The sequence below is a fragment of the Gouania willdenowi genome, chromosome 13 (genome assembly GCF_900634775.1).
Source record: "Gouania willdenowi chromosome 13, fGouWil2.1, whole genome shotgun sequence".
Classification (NCBI taxonomy): Eukaryota; Metazoa; Chordata; class Actinopteri; order Blenniiformes; family Gobiesocidae; genus Gouania; species Gouania willdenowi.
Window position 1 is genome coordinate 30,622,786 of NC_041056.1, and position 27,929 is coordinate 30,650,714.

The following is a 27,929-nucleotide window of genomic DNA, read 5'->3' on the forward strand; positions in this document are numbered from 1 at the left end:
TAAATAGATAGAGCATTAGTAACAGTTTTTAACCCCTGATTAGATGATTAACACAGGCTTGTTTACACAAAGCAATAGCTTCAGACGTTTATTGATACATTTAACAGCAGTTTATTGCTACATATTGTCTGTCATGATTTTTGTTCTATTGTTCAATGTTTGTTTTATTGTTACTAAAAGAGCCTGTGATTATCCTATTGGATATTTCTTGTTGAAGTCATGAAAAATATCTTGGGCAAGAACTCATTGATGCAATGAAAAAAAAAAAAGTAAAATCTACAGTTGAGAAATGTGGTGCAATACCTGTTTTCTGCATTAAATGTAACCTTTGCAAATCAAATAAGATTCACTCTTGTTTTCAGTCGGTATTGGACATGGCTTACACAGATCACTGTGATATACACTATGTAAATACATATTATTTACTTGGTCGTTATTGTGATTGTTTTGTGAAAGACTGAACAGGAAATGTCTAAAGCAGAACTTGTGAAACTTACTCAGATCAGCATCAATGTTGATGCCACGGAAGTGTTGGCCAACTACCAAGGGCAGCTTTAGTGCTCTGTGTACATAAGAGTCAACCACAGAAGGGCTCCGTTCACACAACAGGACTTAATGCTCAAATCCTTTTATTTTGCCCCTGTGCGACCTGTATCTGATCTTTTAATAGCAGTCTGAACGACCCAAATTCGATTTTTTAAAATACGACCTAGGTCACTTAGATACAGTATGTAGTCCTAAATCTGATACGTATCTGATCTTTTGCAGTGTGAACAGCCAGGTCGCATTTATCCATGACCAACGTGGATTTAATGCGCGTTTGAAACGTTAACGTCATTAATAACAGCTGCAGGCTGTGCGCTGGCCTCTGCTCACCATGTATCAGAGAGGGACAGGCTTTAAGCATCCACTGTTGAATCAATCCCTTTTCTGCACTAGAACATGGATTATCCTTATATTTGATACATAGATTATATAAATAGATCCACTGTCTCTTGCACGCACTGCGCACCTGTTTGTGTTTGACATGCGCTTGTTACCCTGTGCGCTGATCTGTTCTGTTGACATTAACAGTTGTTTATTTGGTAATTGAGCATTAAGGCTTTTTGGGTTTTTTGGCCGTGCATAACAATTGAACATCTTTATTTTTAGAACATTACTGAATCATCTCTGTGAAGACATCTTGTACCTCCTGGTGATTTAAGGCTTTTTTTTTTAACGTCCCCATTGTTTCCGAGCAGAGTTCCCCAGCGTTCACACAGATGGGTTAACCACAGGCCAACTCGACGAGGAGGGGAGGCTGAAGTATAGGTGCTGTTAACCTCCACACACAAAGTGAAACTGCATTAAATAGCAGGAGGTAGTCAGACACATCACAGCTGTACAAGAAATGCCTGAGGTCTAAGAATTCAGTGCATTACACTGAGAAGCATCTGGATGACGTGACTATGAGCTTCCTTTTTCAGCCCTGATGCTGCAGGAGTGAACTTAGGTAACGGTTTATACTCGTCAAAAGGAAGAACAGCAAAGAACCCAATGAAGACGAAGATACGTGGACGTGAACTGACTTAAGAAGCAAAACTAATGTGAGTATTGCCTCTATTAAAAAAAACAGCCTATAAGAGGGGTCACTTTTCTGAAACTGAGCTACTTCAAAGGTACTGAATAATCCGAGGGGCTACCAGTTTGATATACACTTGTTAATACAAAATGTTCACGGTTTCACTTATAAATAAAGGGTAAAATAATAAGGAAAACTGGCAGTAACTTAAAAAGGTTAGAAATGTTTCAACATGCAACGATTTTTTTTCGTAATTTATGCAATTGTTTCATTTCATTACATTCCACAGGAAATCTTTATGTTTCTATTAACTAGCCACTAACTAGCAACTTTTTAACTATTTATAAAACATATAGAATTTGTTTAACATTTTTTGTAATATTTTAGGAAAATCTACTTTAAAAAAAAAAAAAAAAATATTATCACAATTTGTAGCTTCTTTAACTTCTTAAACAAAATCCTATCTGCAACACAAATTTGCTTCAATGTCTCAGTGAAAATAAACATTTAAAAATTGTAAATTTTATACAAAAGCTTATCAAGTGCAGCTTGTACTCTAGTAAAGCTCAGACTACATCTGTCACCATTATTTATCTCTGTGAGTTTGAAGCATGGTACGTAAATGAGATTTGGGACAAAGCTTATTGGTTAATAGTGGTCTTGTAGAAGAGGCCTGAGGGCACTTTTTATGGTCCATGTTGGTGACCCCTGGCCTATAGTGTGAATTTCTTTATTAGACTGTGAGTCTCTGTACTTTGATAGTTGGAACATTACAGAAGCTTAACTTGCTGAGCGTAACATCTTAGTGAAGAACACCTCACCAGTCTTAGTGTAATCTGCATGTTTGGATGTGCTTTTTCCAGGGCGGTGCACAGTCCAGTGAATGGGACAAAGTCCATCCCATGGAGGGGCAGGAGCAGGCGGAGGTTGTCTCTGGTGGAGCAGATCAGGAGCTGTCAGGAAGCCTGGTGTCCCGGCGCACCCTGGGACAGAGACAGGGCCCACGCCGCTGTTCATGGGACTGCAGCAGGGGTGAGATCATGTCTCTGATGAAAGGAGTCACCATTTGTTAAACATGCCCTGATTCAAACATTAACCATGACAAACATATATGGCCTTTATTAAAATAAGTACAAAATCATAAAAAAAAAAAGTATAGATTTCGGTAAATTTGGGTTTATTTCTCTACTCAAATACTATTCGTTGGATATCTTCTTATAGTAGCATTTTTAGAATTAAGACAATTAATTTGACCTGCTTTACTTATTTATCAAACGTCTTATCATATGGGGTGCCAAATGTAAAAACTCGGTCACTTGTTCATAGCCGACATATTTTGAATATTTAGCTCACTTTCCTCACATTTAGCTCATTTTTCTTTCATTTGAGACAGAAATTCATGCAAAATAGCATCTTCTTTATCCTTGTTAAAAAAAGAGAAGACATGAAATCTAAATCTATCATCATCATTATTATCATTATGCAATATATTATAAATAGGCAGGTTAGCGCAACATTTAGATTTGCATTTAACATTTAGATTTGCATTTAACATTTACATTAAACATTATATTTGACTTTTACATTGAGATTTACATTTAGATTTAACATTTACGTTTAGATTTATTTTTCATGTTTACATATGTTGAACAATGTAATAGAACATGCTGTTTTAAATGAATTTGTGTCTCAAAATAGAGAAGAATGAGCTAAATGTTCAAAATATGTTGCCTATGTAACAGTGACCAAGCTTTTATATTCGGCACCCCATATTATCAGTGATTTTTAATTCAGAATCAGAATCAGAAATGTTTAATGGCCAAGTACAGTTTTAAGGACTGTACAAGGAATTTGTCTTGGTAGATGGTGCACGAAACAAAAAAAAAACAAAGAAAACAAGGACAAAGAAACAACCCAGCAACAATAATAATAATAGTGATAAATATAAAGGATGAGGGATAAATAAAGGATAGATAGAGAATAAGGATAAATATATAACCGAGTCAAATTCCTCGTGTGTACAACATACACTTGGCCAATAAAGATGATTCTGATTCTGATTCTGATATATATATATACAGTGCAGCAGATAATGTCATCATGGAGGTGGTGATCGGGTGGGGGGGTTCAGTGGGTGACTGGTTGTTTTTGTGTCTGGAGGTTCTGGTCCTGATGGACTGAAACCTCCTTCCAGAGGGGAGAGATTGAAATAGTTTCTGACCGGGGTGGGAGGGGTCGGCCACAATCTTTCCTGCACGCCTCAGAATCCTGGAGGTATACAGGTCCTGGAGGGAGTGCAGATTGCAGTTAATTGATTAAAAGCATGGAGATGAAAAGATAATATTTATCCATCAAACATCAACTTCTGGTTAAAAACTTTTTGTACAGGTACATTTTGTATTATTTCATGATCTGAACACATTTAATTATTAACCAAAAAAGAAAACACCTCCAGTCCTTTCATTCTGGCAAATCTGAGAAACTTTAAATTACATTTTAAATAACCACGACCAGAGAGCGCAAACCATCAAGTGCCAAATGTCCTCGTTGCCAGATATTAGCAGTTATCTGGATCAATGATCCTGATCATTAACACTTTAAAGGTCTTATATCATGCAAATCAACTTTTTTGAGCTTTTAACCTTGTTACAATGTTAATTTCTCATCAAAAACACCCACAAAGTATTATTGGGATTCCTTCCTGCATCTTTAAGAAATCCTCAATAATCCTGCTCTCTGAGCTGCTTCTCTGCCCTCTTCTGAAAAACCAGCAGTTCAAATGCTAGTGATGTCACTAGCATTCTGAACCGCCCCCTCCTGGAAGTGCCTGCTGCCGGTGCCACGCCTCCATGGTGAACACTGCAGTGTAGGCACCCAGGGAGCAGACATCGTATCACCTGTACTGCATTCACAGGCAGTGATATCACCAAGTTTATCATTTTACCAGTTGTTAAAGCTACTATCTTTACCAGGGAGGAACTATTTGTTCCTGGTGATTGTTTTCCAGAGTTTTACTGGGTTTTTTACCGATGATTAGCTCCTATCTCAACTCCTGCTCCACGGTCCAAACTGAAACCATGCGTTATTGTCGAGCTGCTGCTTCAAAACTACAATCAAAATAAAGGTGAAAACAATTCTCATGTGTGGTGTTCTGTGTTATAGTCGACAATAAAAGGTTTGTTTGTGTTTCTCCCGATAGATGTGATACATTGTGTTCAATCAGAGCCTTCCCAACCCCCAGACCTAAAGTGGAATTATCTAAAGCGGAATAAACCAGTTTTCCATGTAAATCTCAGTTCGGGAATTACTATTACCATGTAAACACGAAGCAGAACACTTTAATACCGAATGATTTAATTCGGAATAACTACCGTATTTTTCAGACTACAAGGCGCACTATCAATGAATGGCTCTGACCGGGTCTATTTTCATACTGTACATAAGGCACACCGGACTATAAGGTGCACCGGTTTGTTGTTGTTATTATTATTATTATTATTATTATTATTATTATTATTATTATTATTATTATTATTATTATTATTATTATGATTATTAAGGCTCATCAAGCGAAACAAAATAGTCAGATAAGTCAAACTTTATTCAACTCATTAACAGTAATTCTCAACATTGTTCAGGTTTAACACATAAAATACAGAACAATACACTCACTTTTTCAGTTCAGCATGTTGAAGCACAGTACTGGTACATATCACTCCACAAGGCGCCTGACTACGGTAGCCTTGAAGCACCAAAAATACATCAAGAGGTGCAGCTTCATAGTTTACCAAAGTTGTACTAAAACATTTTGACATATTCATTTCATACATAAGGCGCACGTGATTATAAGGCGCACTGTCGATTTTTGAGAAAATTAAAGGATTTTAAGTGCGCCTTATAGTCCAAAAAATACGGTAATTTCAAATTAAAAAACATCATGTAACCGTGGCCATTGTATAGACACGCCCACTCATTCATGAATATTCATAAGCAGGCAGCAAACAGCCCGTTGGTCAGAAAGTCACTTTTTAGAGGGCTAAAACTCTGGAAAACAGGCAAGTTTGTGGGAAAAAAAACCTTAAATACTATGTTTTTGGGGTTCTTGGAACAAATGAAGATAGGAGAAAAATGCATGATATGAGACCTTTAACGAAATGTATGAACACCACCATTTTTTCAGAAAATTTTGATAAAATGTACAATGTGAATACAACCCAGACAAAACTCAGTGGAGTAATTAAGAAACCAACTCAATATAAGTGAGTCAAATTTCATAAAGATCGGTCAATTATAACTAAGATATGAATTTTTTTAATTTTGCCAAAGATGAGAGATGGGGAATTTTCCATTTTTTGAACTGACCCAGAATCAGTACATTGATCCAGATTCCTTCCAAAATGTAATGGAATATTCTATGGCATGAGGTGTATCTTTGCTAACAAACAAATAAACAAACACAGGTTAAAATGTTACCTCCTCACTTTATTTCCCTCCAGTTCTTGACTTCACCTCATGGTTTATTTGTAACTGTTCCTCCGGGTGTTAAAACCAGGTATCTAGAGCTGGGCCTCAAATGGAAATGCAGCATTGATGTTTTTGCTGCCACATTTGATCAGACAACCTGCCTCCTCTGCTGAATGCAGAAGTAGTGCTGAATAAAAAGTGTGTATCAAGGAACTGGAACACACACTGAATAGACAAGCTGTGCAGGGAGAATGTGAGTAACACACCACATTTACATTTCTGTGTTTTTATGATTGTTGGAAGACGAGCAGCAACTGATCTTCTTTTACTAAATAATTCTAAGGAGTGTTTAACATTAGGGTGTGGTTATCTGGTTGTTGTTTTAGTAAATAACATGGCTGCTGTTGAAGCTCACTGACCCACTCACTGTCTGTTATAGGGTTAAAAGTGTTGTTAAGTGCAGTCTTTCTGCACTCCGAGTCTGAAAGCCACTTCCTCTCTGAGTATTAAAAAAAGCACAAAAGTATGTGTGAGTTCCATGACTGAGACCTCAACTATAAGGTTGAACACTATATGCTCCAGTCTTAGTCTGCTCTTTTAACCTTTTTGAGTCACTGGCTGATGTAGAAATAAGCAGCTTTAAATCATGTAGCACAAAGCATAATTTAAACTTCTAAAAAGCAGTGAATATTAGGAATGTTAGTATATGAGATAAATGAAGAATAAACGACAGTATGCATAAAAAAACACCGTGAATATTTTTAAAAAATAAATAAATAAATGGAAATTAGTAAAGTGCCCGTCGAAATTATGTACTAATGTGGGAGCTTAAGTAGAGTTGTCAAATATGGCCAAATGAGTATGTGTTTGAAGGTTGGATGTACAAAGAGGTGTACACACTGTACTCTGCTGTGTTAAAAAAAAGGGTATATTTGTGGGTGCAAAGTAAAATAGCGTGTTTGATTTCCATGGTTAATTTTTCTATGAGACATGTGCATGATAAACTGATGAATAAAGTTTGTACCAACGCGGCGGTTTAGGTAGAATCTGATAAATGTGTGTGCGTGTGTGTGTGTGCGTGTGCATGCTGTATGTGTGAGAAATTATGGTTAGTGCTGTTTATGTGTTAATGTGCTGTTACAACCTTTCCTCTTTGTGGTTGTGGTACCGTCCATCTCTCCTCCGTGGGCTCAGCCTGACACACACGCACATGCACCCACTTGTCTGGGATCATGTGGTCAACACATGCTAATTGCTAATTTCTTGCCACACATAAAGCATGCATATTTAACCGGCATATTGGCAAATAAATGTATTTGTCCCCACACAAATACAATCTCATTTTTTTCCCAGAATAGTGTTTTTGTTGGTTTAGTTTTCTTACCAGTAGGAATAGGATGAACAATTATCTTTTAAACGAATAATCTAGCGATTAATTTTTTGATGCATCGATTAATTTAACAATTAATTTTTCCAGCGTCATTCGATTCAACTCGATTCGATTATCGACTATCTCCCCAATAATTCTCTAAAAACTAATTTATTCATGTTGGTTTTTTGATGCAATATATGTTTATTGCTCTTCAACTCACAACTCCAAAATAAAGTTTAAGTAAAAATATAAAAGTAGAAAATAATGCATTCAGAGTCAGAAGTAGCATTCAATAAAAAATCAGAAGGCAGTGGGAGCCAGCAGTCTGTCATGATGTCCTTCCTGAACCAACAGAATGTAAGATGTATGATGAAAACCCATAGACCTAGCTTACTGATAGAAGTGCATCTTTTAATTCTTCATTCACATGAAAATAACAACAGCTTAAAGTAATACACTCTGCCACTCACATTTTTCTTAAACTCAAAAATGTGTGCGTGCATGCGTGTGTGCGTGTGTGTGTGTGTGTCACTACCTGTCCATCTGTCCTCCGTGGGCGCATAGCCTCACACACACGCACACGCATCAGCCGCCCCCTGCACCCACTCCTCACATCAGTTTGTGTATTACGCCCAATGCGTGAGACTTGAGAGCTTTGCTAGTATATCAGTATGAGTGCGGCTGGTCAGATGCCCCTCCCCCCCTTCGGTATAACCGTCCATCTGGTGTAACCAGCGTTGATTCAAAATAAGATGAAAATAAACGTTTTGAAACGTAATCAGCAAAGTGACAGATGCACACACTCGGTCAGGTCGAACAGACACTGCGTCAGGGAGATATTTGCTCTACACAGACAGACATACAGACAGACAGACAGACAGACAGACAGACAGACAGACAGTCCTTGCTTTAATAGAAGGATAAAAATCAGTGAACAACAAAAAAGACACTCACGTCTTGTTATGCGTTCTTTCCTAAACTGGGATCCAAACACCTCTCAGGCTAGTTTCATCTGCTTTATCGTGATGTCTATGGGAGGATAAAAATATGACATTAAGTAATATTACAGTAAATCAGAATCAGAAGTACTTTGTTTATCTCAGGGCGAAATTACTTTTGTCAAAGAGGCAAAGAAAGAAAGAAAATGTACATAATTAAGTAAAAGACTGTTAATTAAATAAGGATCAAATACAAGTTCACACATCACAGTAGAAAAAATAAAATGAGATCCAAATAAAAATAATAAAAAATATATACAAATGTACAAAAAATATCAATAGCATGGAAGAATATTTAACGTTAATGTTTTCTCAAAACTAACTTTTTCTTAGTTAATCTATACCATCTGACTCCTTTTGTGATATTTTTTTAACTTTTATTTCTGGTGTTTATTTGACACCAGATCAGTGAGACTAATAATGCAGTTATGTTAAATGGAGGTCTGAGCAAAAGTGAAAATCAGCATGAAAGCCACAGCACTGACTGCACTCAGCCAACAGGCTCAACTGTATGGAAAGTTAAAAGCTGTCTCTGCTTCATTTTAGACTGGAATTAATTACGTGTTTTATTGATTAAATTGTTGTTTTTTTACTGGCTTTTATTGCCTCACCTGAGTTTGACAGCACATGACTGTTCAAAGTCAATGGAACCCATTCACATGGATAACCAGTAATCTCACAGGACGGTAGATTAATTTACTAGTAAAACATCATCAAAGCAGGTAAACTTCAACTTGTACAAATAACAGGAGGGTTTAGCAGCATTTTTTGTAGACCTCAAAGTGTTTTTAGGCAGGATCGTTTGAGAATTTAGGAAATTTTCAAGCAAAACAGAAATCTCTGGTAAACCTGGTTGAAAAAGGGGTGATGATACAATTAGAGAAATAATCCTTCATTGTCATTGAACAATAAAACTTTACAATTCAGTTGTTAACTTATTTTCAGCCGCAACTTGATCAAATAGAAGCAAAAATAAGTAAAAACAGAAGAACAATTTTAATTTTACAGATGTTTAAATACAGGGTAAAAAATAAATAATTATATATATTGAGGTTGCTTGGATATGTACCTGGAGTGCAAATGGTACAGATCTAGAGGGATGGAGGCCACAATGTGCTTGTTGAGTAGAGGTTTGGAGTTCTTTTAAACAGGTTTCTTGTGTTAGTGTTTTCACCCTCACGTGCAACATTGAATGCTTAATTGTGACGTCATAGTCTGGCACCTGGCCACTGAACGCCCAGGTGCCAAATGCACAACCTCAACCCACAGATAGAGGAAGTTCACTTAAAGCAGTCTAAATTAAACTAAAAAAGGAACTAAAACTAAACAGGATCTGACACCAAACAAGTACTAAACATGGTGGTGGTGTAATGGTTAAGGAAGCGGACTTGTAATCAGACTATGGGATCTTAAGCAACTCCCTAACTCTAACGTTGCTTTGGATAAAAGCAACTAGTAAATGAAATTATAATCTTGTATTTGTAAAAAACAGAGCCACTCCCCAGACACTGACGCTGAAGATTCAAATCGGCTATTATATTGTGTATATTGTGCCTAATATTGGCACACGTGACATACTTTTTAACTTTATTATAGGTCAGTGTTATCTATACATGTGTGGTAACTTCCTTTCCTTTCATTGATTTATTCATTTGAGCAGCATATTTCAAACTTTTTTTACATAATAACAAAACTCAAAGGAGCAGGAAGAAGTTTAAAAAAACCTACCCCTCATTTCTCATGCATCTAAATCATCACCAGACAAACTTTCAGCGTAGACTTGTGCAAACAACACATGCACGAGTCTATGCTTGTACATTTTTAACAATCGTTTATGGTCGTACAATCAAAGGAAAAAGAAAAGCACAATTTAAAGTCATGCAAATAACAAAGCACATATCATACTTCCTGTTTATGGTCGTACAAAGTGTTCAAATAAGGATTTATCATTTATAGTTATACAAAAATAAATACAATGTATCTTTACACATTCTTTTAAAGTGTCCTACTTTTTGGCTTCTTATAGTCTCTTTATCCAACTCATTCCACAGAGTTATTCCAACTTGGGAGATACACATACTTTTAAGGGTGGTGTGAACGCAATGTTTTCTCATCACAAATTCTTCACTTAAATCATAATTTCCTTCTCTACTTTTAAACATTTTTTGAATGTTTACAGGGAGAAGATTACAACTTTCTTTATAAATTACAACAAGATTTTTATTTCATTTATTTAAAGGGCCCATGTTAAGCTAAATCAACTTTTCTGAGCTTTAAACATCATAAAAGTCCTATATGGGCTTCATACACATGCCCAAAATGTTTTTTTCATTGATTCCCTCAATTGTTAGTTAGAGAGTGATTTTGATGACGCGTTCCCACTTTGATGACGAATTTGAGGCGGCACTGAGCTGGAGAAGCCGCGCCTCCAGGAAGCTCTCTGCCGTGATTGACATGTAAACAGACACGCCCACAAAAGTGAGCATTTCAGCGTCCTTTGTGCAGTGCTATGTATGTTTTTTCTGGTCTATATATGTACCGGTGAACGCCCCGCCCCCACGCTCTGTCTCATGTTTATAAAGCAGCATGAGCTCGGCTACGGAGTGGGTGGGAGGAGGGCGGGCCATCCTCTGGCCCTACGTCAACGTGCGGTGAGGAGGAAGTCAGTGTTCCGTTTATTGGCACGCCCACTCACGAGTATGCATAAGTAGGCCACAAATCAGCCTGTTTGTTTAGAGTTGATCAGAAAGTGACTTTTTAGAGTTTGGGAAAATAAACCTCAAATACTGTGTTTTTGGGGTTGTTAGAACTAATGGAGATGGGTGAAAACTAGCATGACATGGGACCTTTAACGAAATGTATGAACACCACCATTTTTTCAGAATTTTTTTATTATGTGAGATGTTAAAAACAGCACTTTTTTGGTATGATCCCTAAATCCTACATTATGAACAATTCTTATGGCTTTTTTCTGAAGTTTGTAAAGTGGATCTAAATTCATTTCATAAATAAAATAGAATATTTTTATGCTGAAGACAATAAAGGAATTTCCAAATTAGCTTTTCAGAAAAATAAGCATGGTGTGGTTTGAACATGTATTTAACATTTCTGAGCTTAAACCCTTGAGCGATGCTTCAGACGAACTTCCAACATGTTGTGTGTGTGTTTCTGCAGAGCTTCCTCATCGTGTGCGACTCGTCCACCTCTCGGCCAGGCCTGCTGTGTGTTTGCACAGGGGAGCAGGATGGGGAAGTTCTTGACTTCATGATTCGATGTACAGACACAGGTATGGACCAATGCAAACTGTGCAGTGTTGGTGTTTTTTTTTTTTAAATGAGTGTTTTTACTAATGTGTGAATGCTGTTACACAGGGATTACATGATTTACATTCAGTAACATTGGCTTGGGGTCAATCATAATTATAATCGTGTAATTGATAATTAATTACAATTATGGCATAATTGTAATTTAAAAAATCTGTTGCCGTTGCTGTCGTAATCGTAATTGAATTGTAATTTTGTTTAGATAATTGACTATTTAATTGTAATTGTCATGAAAATTTGATAAAAATTGTCAATTATAATTTAAACCAAAACTGGGGAACTGTACATAGAACTGTAACCAGTTCTATGTACAGTTCTACACATATGTAGTTAACAATTATTAAAATATGTTTCATATTAAGCTTTCCCACATTTTACCATTTACAAAAACTATAAATCTAGGTGTACACAGACACAACAAAGCCTCAGATGCCCACATTAAAAACATTAAAACCTATATTTTTATTGATTAGGAAGCCTAACAAGGCAACCAATAGATAGGAAAGAAATTAGATGATAGATATTTGTTTTTAGTGTATTTTGCAGCTGATTTAGGACCGGTTATCTATATATATATATATATATATATATATATATATAAGAAATGCTAACAGAAGAGAAAAGTTAACTTGTATTAGGGTATTTATTTCAGGCTCAGTCACTGTGATTAATTGTAATTAGGGTTGGCCATCGTTTGGATTTTAACGATTCTGATTCTAATTCCGATTCTGATTCTGTATTTTGATTCCTTTTCTAAACAATTCAGATTCTTTGAGTTGTGCAGGTCAACAGGTCACAGATTTCCCAGGATATTTTTTTTCATCTGAAAAAGCCTTTACACAGGCCATTTTTATTAATTCACTTAGTTGATACAGTTTAATTTGTTTGCTGTACTGTAAGTAGGATATTCAATTACAAAGGTCTCCAACTGTAACTGTAAAACTGAAACTTGCTGAAATAAAACTACAAACAAGTTGTCAGCAGTCTAAAAAACAAAGAGCTACAGCCCAGCTAGATGTGAAACTTAATAAAACAAACTCAAACACTGGAGCAGTCATGTGACAAACCAATCAACAGTTCTAGTTGAGAAAGATTAAGTTAATTTGGGTCGTTTTGCGCTTGCACTACTTGCGGCAATGACGCGCTGGTGATGACATAATCCAAGATGGCGGCGGCCCGGACTCCAGCCGAGACTATTTAATAAGAGCCTTAGAATACATGGATATAATGAAAAGAGTGGATGGACAGAAGCATAAACATGCAGACTTTCACACGGACACACACGGACTTATTAAACACGCACGGACCTCGGTAAACGCGGTAAATGGAACAGGCCTCACCGGTCAGCTGGCACTAGGACCCGGAGGTGGAGTAATTGCATCCCAGTACAGTAGAATCACCACTTTATCATTTTACCAGTTGTTAGAGCTACTATCTTTACCAGGGAACAACTATTTATTCCTGGTGATTGTTTTCTGTAGTTTTACTGGGCTTGCTACTGGTGATTAGTTCCTATCTCACTTCCGCTCCGCGGTACAAATTGATACCGTTGCCAGACACATACACTCAAACACACACAGACTGCAGTCGCGTTCTGAACACATCTTATACAAACCCCTCGTAAACAAACAGAGCAAGCCGCGGAAACAAACTAGTGCGGGCATTTAGGAATCGAAAAAAACAAATAAAAATTCAAACATCTTCGTAACGGTTCCGGAACTGTATGTTGGGAACCGGTTCCTTATTGGAACTGGTATTCGGTGCCCAACCCCTAATTGTTATTTAAGTTTAATTATTTACAACATAATTGTAATTGATTTTCTGAGGACAAAAAATAATTGTAAAAAATAAAAAATATCTTGAATAATCACCAGATATCATTAAAATGAAATTAAATAAACCCTTAACTTTAGTTTGCATGACAATAAAAAATGTTTTGAATGTGATTTAAAGGATGAAATAGTCCCGTTGAGGTCTTCCTGTTAATACGTGATTACATTTATCCGCCATTAGAACATTTAGGAGTGAGACTAAACTTTTCCTGTGTCCATGTAAAAGTCTTTCAGCTGTCCCAGTCCCATCTTTGTTTCTCTGACCTGGCTCAGCTGGTGCTGTTTTATTCTCTGACTCGGTAAGGATAAATTGGATTGTTATTATTATTAAAATATTTGTTATACTTGGTTTTTGCTGGAATTTTATTTTATTGATATTTATTTTGACTTTATTGACTTTTCTTTTCAGGGACGTGCTGCCTGTTTGTCTCTCCGTTCCTCCGTGGGTTCACAGTGTAAATGAAATGAACGGAGATCACCTCGAGCCCAGTGAGTTGTGTGTATTTGTGTTCTTCCTCTTTGTTGGGTTTTTGTATAAAACTAAGCAAAGCCCTGTGTATTTCCTCCCTGTGGTAGGTATGTGGCTTATTTCGGAGCAAGAGGCTGAGGGTGGGACCCACAGGGAGCCGGTGAACGTGATGTGCTCCACACTGGTATGTACTGTATATACTGTAGCTATAGGAGAATAATAAAGAAAAACAATTAAAGCAGGAAAAACCATGTTTGATGTGTTTCAGCAAGATAATCCTTAAAGTTTGCTTCATTTTTAATGTCTCAAAGATTAATTGAGCTTTGTACCATGTTTGACTCATTCTATAAGCGTTAGAATGAACTTCCTAGTGTTTGTCAGATATTGTTTCTCCATTAAACCATAAAACCACAGACCACAGGGCACTAGAATACAGCAGTAATAGTTTTTTTTTAAGCAACAAAACTCTCACGCAATAGTTGCATTCCAGGTTAGGGGTCAATTATAATTGTAATAGCATAATTGGTTATTAATTACAATTATGACGTAAATATAATCGTAATTGGAAAAAAAATCTGTTGCTGTTGTAATTGTAATTGAAATGTATTTGAGTTCAGATAACTGACTTTGTAATTGTAATTGGCATGAACATTTGATAAAAACTTTAAATTTACAATTTAATTTAATGCAAAACCTGCTAACCATGTTACAGTTCTATGGCTTACACATAGGCATAAGTAGTTAACAAGTATTAAAATATGTTTCATATCAAGTTTACCTGTTAGTTCTGTTGAGGATCATTTTATCATTTAAAAAATAATTCAAATCTTGGGGTATACTGACTCAAAAAAAGTCAACTTCTTTTGAATAATTTTGATTACGCTTCACAGGAAATCATCATGTTTCTACTTTACTTGCCGCTAACAATTTTAAATAATCATAAAGCATGTAAGATGTGTGACAGTTTAATTATTCTGCCATATGTTAATGAAAATCCACTTTAAAAAAATCATCTTATTGCAACACATATACAAATCTGTCACACTTGAAAACATTTGGCACAATATTCCAGTGAAAATAAACATTGAAAGATGGTTGATTTAAAGGAGCATAGGGCAGGATTTAGAAATCAGACTCCATAGTGACACCACGGTAGTTAGTGTAACTGCAGCCATCAGAGCGCGCATCGACTGTTTGCACTGCACAGCTGATCGTGTCGTTTGCGCTCAGCGTTCTTCCTTTCCTGCTGCAGCAGCCACAGCAGCTGTAGCCCTGAAGAATGCAGCTTTAACTGTAACAGTGAGAGCAGGATTCACAGTGGAGGGAGAATGGAGCAGAGGGGGACGATTGTAAAGGAATACACCAGTGAAACATGGATTCTCCTTATCTTTGATACCAGGATTACGTAAATAGGTCCGATGGGTCTCTTGCGTGCACTGTGTCCCTGCTTACTCGTGCACTGATCTGATGTTGACATTAACAGTTATTTATTTATAAAATCGGTGCTTACCACTAAAACAAACGTAAATATGTAATTTCTTTAAGAAAAAAATGAGGTTTTCACTGTTGGGTCAGACTCAGACGAGAAAATGCATCTCGATCTACACTCCAACTGTGACAGGGTTATTTATTTACTCCCTGTTCATGAGACCGTTTACTGCAAGACCTGTGCACATGCCTCTGCATGCATCTGTGGAATCAAACAGTAGTTTAGTCCACTGTGCTTGTCTTCTTTCAGTCTCCAAACCGTCTTCTTCTCATTTTTTTTATTTACCCTATTGGGCCGCCTCTCCAAGCTGTCGAGAACGTGCATCAGCGTCATTTGACGTCACGTCTGCAGAACTGCGCAGGAAATTTGTACCAGCAGTACAAAATGTATCACACAATCTGTTCAAGGCAATAAGGAGAAATGTGTGCTTATTCTCTTTGGTTTTGAGCGCTTCATCAACCATTAGGTCATTCGGTGTCCTAGGCAAGCGTGGACTTTTACATGCAGTGATTGTAAAGGTTGTGTTTCACGTTTATTATACCTTTTTAAATTATTATTTAGAAAATAAAAAGCTGATGGCGTCCTAGGTGGGCCGCCTGTGTTGCCTGTCGGGTAGGCCGGCCCTGACCATTAGCATTTAAAGACTTAAAAGTCTAAGTCTAAGTTTAATACAAAAAACATATAGAATGTAATTCTGCTAAGGCATTGACTATATCTGACATTTGTGTTTGTCTGTGTGGGTTTTAATCCTGTCAGGTAAATCAGATTTTAGTTGGAGCTCATTGGTGACAAGACGAGAGAGGGCACCTCACATGGTCCATGCAGGCTACCTGGTGACCACTGTTTTATGGGGTTATTTATTAAAGGCTCACTAATTGTAATTGAACTTTAGTAACTGAGAATGTAATTGTAATTGACATTCAGGGGGAAAATAATAATTGTAATTTTAGTTATAATTAGAAAAAATGCCTAAACGTAATTGAGTTGTAATTGAACATCGATAATTAAAGTCGTAATTGTAATTTATAAATGTAATTCATCCCAACCCCATTGCTTTTACTCTAAATGGCAACCTGGTAGAACCTGTAACATACCATAATAGGTAGGAGGGTCAGCCAACACTGCTAGTATCAGTTGTAGGCTTGGCCTCTGCTTCAGTGTTGAAATAACAAACCTAGTGACATCACTGTGTTTAGAAAAGTTTGGAAATAGGAGTGAGATTGACAGTGCACAAACGCCCACTCGACTCAGATTCCCCACTGATGCATTCTGGGGCCTGGGTCACACACAATTATCAGAAGACATTAAGAAGGTGTAGCAGCGACTGCATAAACAAACGCTCTCTGACATCAGACTGGACAAACAAGCCTGACAAGACAGGTTAGAGTCCACATGCTCCACACTTTCCTCACCAGTCATTCTGTTTAACTGGGTGTGATTCCAGCTGACTTCCACCAACGGGGCCCTGTGTGTCATCAACCCTTTGTATCTCAGAGAACATGAAGACGAGTGGCTGATCCCCAGGGCAGCTTCTCAACAAAGCCCCATGCAGATGTCTGTTTTGAGGAGAGAGCGACGCCTCAGCACCACTCGATCATGGGCAGGGTCAGCGCTGCGGAAAAACAGATCTGTGTCCATGGATGGGGAACCCACTGCTTCCAGTTCAGAGAACTCAGGTCAGATTTCATCTCATATCCTTATTCTCACCTGTCACATCCATATTATATTTCAACTGTATTTTGGTTTTTACATCACTACAATAGAAAGAGTGTTTCAAATGGAAACTGTGCTATATGCATTACCTTCAACAACTGTATCAGGTGACAGTATTTAGCACTATAAGGCCCGAGGCAACTGCAGCAATTCTCAAAGTATGGGTAGTGGCTTCACCTTGGCCTTAAAGGTCTGGCCGGTTGAATTATACAATATAATACACATAGATGTTTTATACATTATTTTGTTTAAAGGAGATAAAAGTGAGTATATTTAGTAAGTATATTGTTTGTTATTCTAAGCTAGAATCTGGAAGTTTAGTGTTGGGTGAGCCACTAAAAGTGCAATGAATTTTAGGTGACATTCAGCCATTATCATGCTGGACAATCCAAACAAACCCACTCAAACTGGTATTATTAAAGACTCCTAGTCAAAACACTTATTCATAACACTTGGAAATATCAAGATGATTCACCAGGAAATGGAAGTATCAGTGATAAAGACAGGAATTTAAAAAAGATGAAATCACCAAAGTTCATGCTAAATGTTCTCCAGAGGCAACGTACGGCGCTTTTTGTCCATAAGTGGGTTGGTGTAGAAAGAACCTGTCAATATTCTTTTTTATTTACAATTGAAATAGCTCTCCATTGAAATGATAGCTTAAAGTAATGTTCAATGATTTTATTGTAAATTTTATGTTACAACGTCAATCTGTTGGCCATATTGGATGCTCTGATGCTCAATTGGGGGTACGTGTACCCCTAGGGATACACGATGGAACTATAGGGTGTACTTGAGAGAAAGTGGAAAACTAAAAAATGAAAGCATTTTAAATACGAGGTTTTATAATGTTTTTTTTGTTTGTTGTCATAATCAAAATATTGATGGAAATTATCTTCATTAGAAAAGAAACTGAAAATACAAGGGTTAGCCTCAGTCACGAACCAGGTGGGAGATGACTGGAAATGATGAATACTGTTTCATTCCACTTAATTACAAAATGAGATTCTTTAAAATGTGTGTAATTATTGCTCATTAATTCCATCATGATGCTCTATAGTTGTTTTTGAGCAAACGTTTTGTTCTCTGAGCAAAATGATGTAGTCAGACAAAGGGGGTTACTTAGATTTAGGAATAAAAGAAAGGGGGTACTTCAGCCAAAAACGTTTAAGAACGAATGATCTAAAGAGTCTGTGAGCTCTTGAAAGACATCCTATCCAAACGACTCAAAGGTGTAAAAGCATGGGCAAGTATAAAATGGATTTACAGTGGATGTTCTGCATAGGGAATAGGTTTGATCAACCACAGTGTTGGTCTTCTGTTTCTCTTGATCCAGGTGTGATCAGTTCCACATCAGATGATCCAAGCCTTCTAACAGACGATGGAGTTGTCCTGAGAAGGCTCAGCAAAGAATCTGCCATGAGTATCGGACACAGCACAGAAAGTCTTTCTCTGTCTTTTCCACCTACATCTGGAAGCTCTACACCGGAGCTGCAGCGTCACAACAGTCCAGTCCCTCAATCTCCTCACAGAGTGTCCTGGATTGAAGATGGGATCTGGCTTCCTCCACCCAGGCTTTCATCACCGCTGCATCTTCCTTCGCTGGAGCTCGACTCGTTGTCAGTTAGCAGCATCGAGGAGGAGCAGGAGCCCCAAATGCAAAACCATGGTTGTAACCACCCCTCGGCGCACCGTCTAGCTGGCAAGGTCATGCATCGGCTGTCGGCCGTGGGCCAGGCGCTGGGCGGGCTGGTGAGTCAGAAGAAGAAGCTGACCAACCGTGTGGTGGAGTTGAGTGAGCGTAAAGATGGAGCTTTTGCAGAATCTGTGAAAGACTTTTTGGACTTGGTGCTGAAGAAAGGGGCAAACCCAAATGGTGTTATGGGATCAGAGTTCTTACAGGAAGTGAGGTCAATGCTCACATCACTGAGAGAGACTTTGTTTGACTATCCAGAAATCCTGGCGATCCTGGAGGGCTTCACAGATTTGAACGAATCAGAGATTGGTGAGTGAGAACAGCTGAGTGTGAACAATTTCAGACATACTGACAACTCAGGGTTTTGTCTTTTAATCATCCCTCAGACTCCCTGGTGGAAGTTTCCCTTCATAAAGTGACTTTAAAACCCGTCTCCACCCACATCTACACCTGCATTCATACCTCCAGGACCAGTGATGGCACACTTGATTATCTCCAGAGCAACCAGTGTGCCCTGCAGTTAAATGCTGTGGATGAACTCGGAGGGTCGGCAGACGTTGGTATTCCTGACTCCGTCACTCTGGAGCGGATCCAGCAGAAATGGACGAGCATGCATGAAACATACTCGCCCAACAAGAAAGTCCAGATCATGCTCAAAGTCTGCAAGAGCATCTATCACAGCATGACAGCTAATACTAGCTCAGGTAGCCTGCTAATAATCACTTTATAATAATCATCCTTTTTCACTGTTCTGTTTGAGTGACAACAGTAAATAAGAGGACTCCGTTAAAGTGTAACCATTCTCTCTCCAACAGTGAAAGTGTTTGGAGCAGACGACTTCCTGCCCTGCTTGACGTGGGTGCTTCTCCGCAGTGACCTGATCACCTTACAGATAGACACAGACTACATGATGGAGCTACTGGACCCTACACAGCTACAGGGAGAAGGTGAGGTTATTTGGCATCCTGGAACGCCCCCTTATGGCTTTATACAGAAACTCTACACACGTCACACACTGAGAGGTTTCTATTAATGACACAAATCAAACTATTTTAAAGGAAAACCAGAGATTTCTACTTTCAAAATAAATCACTGACGTACACCAATAAGATAAGGTAGCTGCTGTCTAAGGGGACGTTTTAGAAAGAGGAACAACTAGTAGCTGTATGAAATTGGAATAGTTTAAAATGGTCAAAGTGTGATGACTCGATAATAAATTAAGATATTTTCTGGGGTGATTTTTAAAGCCTAATGCTGTATCTTTTATAACACAGTGTAGCACATATTGTAGACTGAGAGACGCTAGTTTTCACCCATCTCCATTTGTTATAAGAACTCTAAAAACATAATATTTGAGGTTTATTTTCCCAACCTCTCCTGTTTTCCAGAGTTTTAGCCTCTAAAAATTCACTTTCAGAGCAACTCTACACAAACAGGCTGATTTGCAGCCTTCTTATGCATATTGATGAGTCCTCTGGCCCCGCACGGTGGCGTAGGGCCAGAGGACGACTCGCCCTCCTCCCACCCACTCCGTAGCCGAGCTCATGCTGCTTTATAAACACGAGACAGAGCATAGGGGCGGGGTGTTTGCCGGTACATACATAGACTAGAAAATACATATATAGCACTGCACGAAGGACGCTGAAATTCTCACCTTCGTGGGAGTGTCTGTTTACATGTTAATCAGAGCAGAGAACTTCCTGGAGGCGCGGCTTCTCCAGCTCGGTGCCGCATCAAATTCGTCATCAAACTGGGAACGCGTCATCAAATTGAAGCAAGGTGTTTAGGCTCGCCCTGCAGTAAGAAAGGAGAAAATCACCCTCTAACTAACGATTGAGGGAATCAATGAAAAAAACACTTTGGCCATGTGTATGAAGCCCAAATAGAACTTTTATAATGTTTAAAGCACAGAAAAGATAATTTAGCGTAACATGGGTCCTTTAACCCCACAATATGTTGATAATGTGCTCATGCATATCAGAACTGAACAATGTAGCATTAGATTAGAATGACTGTGTTTGGTGAGACACTTTTTCCTTTGTCATCACGGAATTATTGAGTGCATGTTTTTTCTGACCTGGGAAACCAACAAACACTGTATGTGATGCTCAGCACAACACTACAATTAAGGAAAATAATAAATAATAAACTCGGAACCCGGAAAGATGCGGGACATAAATTTTGACCTCCGAGGTAAATGCGTTTCATTCAGTAAGCTCGGAAAACATGATCGGCCACACTTAGCTGATGTTTGTTTTGATATTTTTTTATGTGCAAAAATGCTTACTGAGGAAATATATTAGCTACTTGAGGGGGAGAGAGTGAGATAAACGTCATATAGTGTAGGTATAACTTGAAAGCTCCAGTAAGGGAAATCCTGCATTGAACCATAACTGTAGAAAGAATGCATCGAACTATACAGGCATCACTACTTACGCAGAGCAGCGTTCAAATAAACAGAGAGGAATGGAACTTGGGCTGCTTGGATCCTGCCCTAATTAGGGTTGGTAAAAAGTTTTCATTACAGTTTTACCAATTTTTAATATAACTTACACCATAGAAAAATATTTTAAGTGCCAAAAAACATAGTGACTAGGAAATAATAAAAATGGCGATATAAAATTTAAAGGTTCACAAAATAAAACCAGGTAAAAAAGTGGCCGATGACATTTGACCCTTCTTTTTCCCGTAGTAGCTGAGAGCTTTGTTAACAACATGGAGGACACCGCGGGTGCAAATGCGAATTGCGGAGTAACGTTGTTGGACATTTAAAGGGGAAATATCATGCTAAATCCACTTTTTTAGCCCTTAAAAGCATTTTGATGTATATTTAGAGTGTTTAGAAGTACAGAAAAGTTCAAATTAATCTCTTCAGGTGCTCCGTTGATATCTTTATATTCTGTTTTGGTCATATTTTTCAATCTGTTTCGATTTTTCGATTCTCTATTATGTTTTTTGAACAATAACGTCAGCGGAACTGCCAAACTAGGACATCAACTCCAGGCCCAACACTTCGAGCAATCCGCCATTTTTATTTCTCGCTTTTATTTTGTAGTCCAAGCTCCAGGATGCAGAAGTTACGAGAGGAGAAATCAAAATGTTTGGTTGTTGGATGTCGTAACCCACACGCTTCATTACACCGTCTCCCAGCATCAGAACCTTTTCAAAGTGCCTGGTTGAGTTTTATTTTTCACAGAAATGTACCCACATCTGTGGGTAAGGTCATTTTTGTGTACGCGAAGCACTTCAAGGATGACTGCTTCAACAACCTCAGCCAGTATAAAGAAGGATTTGCCGAAAGACTTTGTCTGATTGAGGGTTCAATTCCTTCTATCTTTGGAGACGACGAACAGAGAAGTTCGGTAAATGGTAAAATAGGTAAATGGACTTGATTTATATAGCGCTTTATAACCACACTGAAGCAGTCCCAAAGCGCTTAACATATCAGCTCATTCACCCAATCACTCTCACATTCACACACCAGTGGGACAGGACTGCCATGCAAGGCGCTAGTCGACCACTGGGAACAACTTAGGGTTCAGTGTCTTGCCCAAGGACACTTCGACACATAGTCAGGTACTGGGATCAAACCCCCAACCTCTCGATCAGAAGACGACCCTCTACCACTTTAGCTGTAAATAACGCTAAAAAGTGTGATAAGACACCCCTGTCATTGTTTTGTTAGCATTAGCAGTTGCACCGTCTTCATATGTTAGCGCTGTGTGTTCGTTTTAGATCCTTGATGATATGGCCTACGTGATTTAATTTAAGTCTAAAGTTTTCATTAGTCATTTCATTTTGCCGTTTTTGTCTCCGAAAAGACTGTATTAAAATGCATTTTGTGACGTTAGCTTGGCGCTAGCGTTAGCTCGCTGCTTGTGTTAGCTCACTTGTTAGGGTTCTACAGGTTCATCATCTTCATTTTCATCTCGCTCTGGCTCAAACATGTAAAGCTGGATGGACAAGTATTCCGTTGTTGACATTGTGACATTGTGTAAATAACGTGTGAATAAACTTTTTCTGTGCCGCTACATAGCCATATCTCTTCTATCAAACTACAAAAATGGCCGGGCAGGGTGGAGTTGAACCTGAAGAGGGGGCGGGGTATGAAGTGTCTCATTTGTATTTAAAGAGACCGCACCAAAACGAGTTGCTCTTAGAAGCACATCAGAAAAGCGGTAGAAAAGGGGTCTGGGGAGCTATAATAATGAGGAATTCAGACCCAAGCAGTGCAGTTCTGCTTTATATAGACCACAACTGTATGATTTATATCTAAAAAGGAAGGATTTAAAACCATGATATGTCCTCTTTAAATGCTTTTAATCCATATGCATCCTTTTATTCTCTCCTACCTGTTGTCTAACTTAGTGATTTACGACTGACAGCAAGTCTATCCCTCCATTTTAAAGTGTATCTCCCATATTAAAGCACATGTATGGAGTGTTGTATGATATATCATGTAGAACATAATAAATAATAACCCTGCTTAATTTGAGCAACTTTACTCTCTACTTCTTTAAGTTACAGTGGGGGCTGAACATTTCAAGCTGCATTTTGGATTTATTTTGACAGGTCCATAATACAGCTTTAGAAACTTATGTTACAGAAATGATAATAATAAAAACAGTTTGATTGGTACCTTTGTTTTCATTCCTTATTTGTGAAGTGAAACTTGAGATGAGTCATCCCATCTTAATTATTCTATAGTATGGTTTAACCAGTTCCTCAAACTGCCTGTCAGGCGTTTTGCACAAGCAGTCAGCATAATGAAAAAAAAAAGTTGACATTGATTTTCAACTTTGTTCTTGAAGTGCATGATTTTTTTTATTTTTTTCAGTGGCCCTAAAAATGTCTACATTGATTTTCGACTTTTTTTTTTTACCTCCAAAAAAAAATCTCGACTTTGATTTTCAACTTTTTTGTGAAGTGCATTTTTTAGCCTTCACTTCATTTTTTTCTTCTGTGGCCCTAATACTCTTCCATACAAACTCTGCCTACGCTAAGAGTTGCTGGCTCAGCCTCTAAGTCCCCACACCTTAAATGATTAAAGCCTCAGTGGGATATGTAGGACAGATCAATCAATACAGGCAACGCCTTCAACTTACTAACCTTGGTTCCATGTGCCTTCATGTGGTCATATATACTGTATATATATATATGCAGTATATAAAGTTTCATGATAAGGGTTAACATCACGGATCACATTCAAATACAATACAGGAATGACATTGGTGCAGAGCAACAAATATGAGTGATAAAAAGCAATATTAATAAATGTTCTTCTCTTTTTTTAAGGCTGTAAATATTTAGCAAGTATCTGCAGTGATGACAGATTTTGTAGATCAGAAGACTTTTTCATTGTTCTGCTCACTTTATGATGTCATCTTTACGATCCTCAGATTTATCTGCTATTAAAACTGTATGAGAAGTAGATGGTATCCGAGCCTCTTCCACCACTACAGCTGATGCTCTGCTGTGAATAATTTAAGTGAGTCATAACCAAACCATCAAATTTATGAGTTGATTTTTTAAAAATATGGAGACACGGGAGAATGACTTACTCCGTCTGCAGATAATGAATTTAAATGATGACAGCTGACTGTAAAAAGGTGATTAGCCAGTCCTGGTGTGGGATATAGTGTCATATGATTTTACTCACTAATGGCTTTTTCAGACTCCTTGAAAACACTGCATTAGTACAAACATGGCTACAGTCAGATTGTAAATGAAACTTTTGAACAGGAGGAAGAGTTAGAACTATTCAGTTTTTGCTGTGTCACTGACACTAACTAGTCTATGTTAAGATACACCACTGATCCCCAAACTAACAAAGACTTTAAATCAACGGTCACAACATTCCGGAAACTATGAGCTACTTCAAAGGTACTGAATATTGTTTTTTTTTACTATTTTTTATCCAAATTCTAATGTTTAATACTCTATTAATTAATCCCTACCTTTTCTTCTTTGTTTTTTTTTCTTATTTGTCCTCTTTTTAATTATAATTATTATATATAATAATATTAATATTATATTGCTTATTTATACAGTATATATAAATGTAAAGTATTTATTTAATGAAATTAATTCTGTGTGATTTGTCTCTTAACCTTTTTTTTTATCATTTTAGCTTTTGTCAATCATTTTTGTAAAACCCTGCTAAGCACTTTGTACTGCTATTAAATTAGTTTGAAAGCTGCTCTATGAATAAAGTTTGATTGAAAAACATATCCTATCACAATCTAAACACCAAAATCTGCAGCTTCAAATCCGATCTACGACACTTAAAAAAAAAACATTTGTCCCAATGTTTCAGTGAAAATAAATATTTGATGGTTAATTTAATACAAAAACCTGTCGAATCCAGCAGTGTTTAACTCTAACAAGGCTTTGACTACATCTGCCATCTATACTTATCTTTGTGAGTTTGACGCCTGGCGAGTAAATCATATTTTAGATGGAGCTCATTGGTGACTAGTGCTGCTATTAGAACATGGTCCATGAGGACTACCTGGTGCCTGCATGAACCGTGTTGGTGACCCTTGATCCAAAGGCTTTCTAAAGGATTAGCTCAATTATCAGCTTAAATATGTTTCACGTGCATGACTCTCAATGAAGGAAATCAAATACTGATCAATGGCAGACCAGTATGTGTGGTACATCCTAGGTTCCCAAAGTTGGGGTTATGCAAATTGTCATGGGGGAACTTGAAAAAGAACTGGAATATAAATAGAGCAGCAGTCAGGAGCCTCCATGCATTGTCACAAATTACACATTGGACTCTGTAAGGCTACGCTCTACTGGTGACTAGACAATCTCATCAAAAATACACAAATATGACAAGAGAAACATTTGCTCTATTTGCTCTAGCCAAATGTGCTGTAAAGACTTTGATGCTTTTGTAACCATATACTTGTGTAAAAGTGGATTTTCAGCTTTGACAAACATGAAAACAAAGTATACTGTAGAACAAAACTTTGCGTGGAGAACAATTTAAGACTCTGAAATTCAGCCAAACATTATTATGAGTAATGTGCATCCTCTCAACCTCACCCTTCTCATTAAAGTTGTAGTAGTGAGTTGTATTTTACAGTTTCAGGCTGAATATGTTGTTTTACTGCTATGTGTTCAATCAACAAATGTTTGGTAGTTTTCTTTTTCACAAAATAAGAGATTGTTTCTCACTGAAAATGCCAGTAGGCTAAATAATTAAATAAATAGACCAAGTCTGAATAAAATGATTTCTCGTGTGCTTACAAATCATTATTTTTTATTATATATTATTCCTCAACAGGATAGGTAAAATTCAGGGACACATTTCACTGTAAGGCTATATTGTATTTGATATTAAAGTATTATGATTTTTAAGTGTGCAGGAGTAGGGGTTATTCGGCTTCAAGTTAAATGTCTGTAGGGGTACGGGACTGTGAAATGTTTGGGAACAACTAGGGATGTCCCCATACAACTTTTTCATTTCTGATATGATACCAATAATGCAGCCTTGCATATCGGCCAATACCGATATTGATTTGATATCAGCATGAATCATACATCCTTTTTTTCTTTGTTTGATTTTTTTTCCCCCTCTCTTTTCTTTAATAAAAAAACAATAATTACTTATTTTCTAGTGTGGGGAATGTTTGAAAAGACTTGATCAAGTGATGTTTCTGAAACAGAGAACAATAGTCAGCAACAGTAGGTATGAGAAAAACTGACCCATTTATTATCAACCAATTGGTTACATAATTTTTAATCTTCAACATAATATCTACAGTATTCTACAATCAAATTAAATAAATAAAAAATTACTTTAAAAAAAAAAAAATTTGGAAAATCCTGAAATTTGAATCCGATATCTGATATTAGTTTTCAGGCTAATATCCGACCGATATCCGATATTGATATCGGATCGGGACACCCCTAGGAACAACAGCAGTAAATTTTTTTCCCAGTACACCAGCATGTCCCTGTAAAAATTAAGAACATTTGTTCATTTGTAACTCTTCTGTTTACCGTAACGTGTGCAAATAAAATGACACCTTCCTCATGTCTGCAGGTGGCTACTACCTCACCACCCTGTACGCCGCCCTCTTCTACATCAGCAGCTTCCGGCCACGACTGGCCACCCGTCAGCTCAGCGTGGAGGCCCAACAATCTCTCAACCAGTGGCATCGGAGACGCACCCTCCACTATAACCAGTCACGTCAGAACAAGAACAGGCGCACCATCCGGGGACAGGGGAGAAGCTCTGTGAACTCCAGCACCAAGACTGCAGAGGGAGGTTCTGACGAGTGTCAGCAGCAGAAAGAGGACGACAGCAGCACAGACGCTCTGCACACGCTCAGAGAGGAGCCACAGAGAGTCAGAACACAGACACCAGACCATCAACCAGAAACAACACTGAATGCAATGGACAGGGCAAAAGGAGATACACATAGCTTCCACACAACAGGAACAGAGGAAAGAGAGGAAGACCTTTGAAGAACGTGGCCTCACAACCATTTTTAGTCATCTGTAAAGGTTTTAAAAGTCATGGAAACATTTCTGTTTGCATTTCTTCTGCCCTATAGTAGCATCCATCATGTCACCATTAGTAGGAACACATTTAACACTCCTGCTGTAGAAGTAAGACAAGTTCATGAAACAAAGGCCGAGCTGACAGAAAAAGATCTGTTTGCTGCCCAATGATGTATCATAGCAAGTGTTTATAGAACGTGATTAATGGATTGAGTTTATATATTATTTAATACTGCAAAAGTTCTGTTTCTGCTTGCGTCAATACTTGATCTTGTTCTTTTTAATTGTATAGAAATTCACACGTTATAACACTGCATTCATTATATCAGTAAGAGGCTTCTACTAATGCGACCAATGAATGTATAATGATATGAAAATGTGTAGATATCTAGTCACATTGTGCTGTTTTATTGTGAGTTCTGCAGCTTTCTTCCTTTTCAGCCACTAGGAGGCAGCATTGGACCTTCTCTGAAATATACAGTAGTGTTTAGGGTT

General features: G+C 37.7%; 1 protein-coding gene across 4 annotated transcripts; it reads left to right on the plus strand.

Annotated features, from left to right (window-relative positions):
* The first annotated feature begins 28 nt into the window (after positions 1-28).
* rinl (Ras and Rab interactor-like) lies at positions 29-27,929 on the plus strand. 4 transcript variants are annotated; one of them, XR_003675355.1, is made up of 12 exons: positions 29-1,586; positions 2,425-2,593; positions 11,570-11,681; positions 13,777-13,849; positions 13,960-14,039; positions 14,127-14,203; positions 16,953-17,184; positions 18,558-19,226; positions 19,304-19,621; positions 19,733-19,864; positions 24,317-24,405; positions 26,974-27,100. XR_003675355.1 is itself a non-coding variant. In XM_028464467.1 (12 exons), coding segments are annotated over exons 2-12 (2,289 nt in total). In that variant the 5' UTR covers positions 717-1,360; positions 1,467-1,584; the 3' UTR covers positions 27,399-27,929. The 4 variants fall into 4 exon arrangements, 3 of the variants coding, with proteins under 3 accessions (XP_028320268.1, XP_028320267.1, XP_028320269.1); XM_028464467.1 differs by lacking the exon at positions 24,317-24,405 and having other exon boundaries at positions 717-1,360; positions 1,467-1,586; positions 26,974-27,929; XM_028464466.1 differs by lacking the exon at positions 24,317-24,405 and having other exon boundaries at positions 718-1,586; positions 26,974-27,929.

Excerpts from the sequence above, each read along its gene's own strand:
- rinl (XM_028464467.1), top strand. Across the intron at positions 13,850-13,959 it reads CTGTTTTATTCTCTGACTCG|GGACGTGCTGCCTGTTTGTC; the intron begins GTAAGGATAAAT and ends TTTTCTTTTCAG. Across the intron at positions 19,227-19,303 it reads TTTGAACGAATCAGAGATTG|ACTCCCTGGTGGAAGTTTCC; the intron begins GTGAGTGAGAAC and ends ATCATCCCTCAG.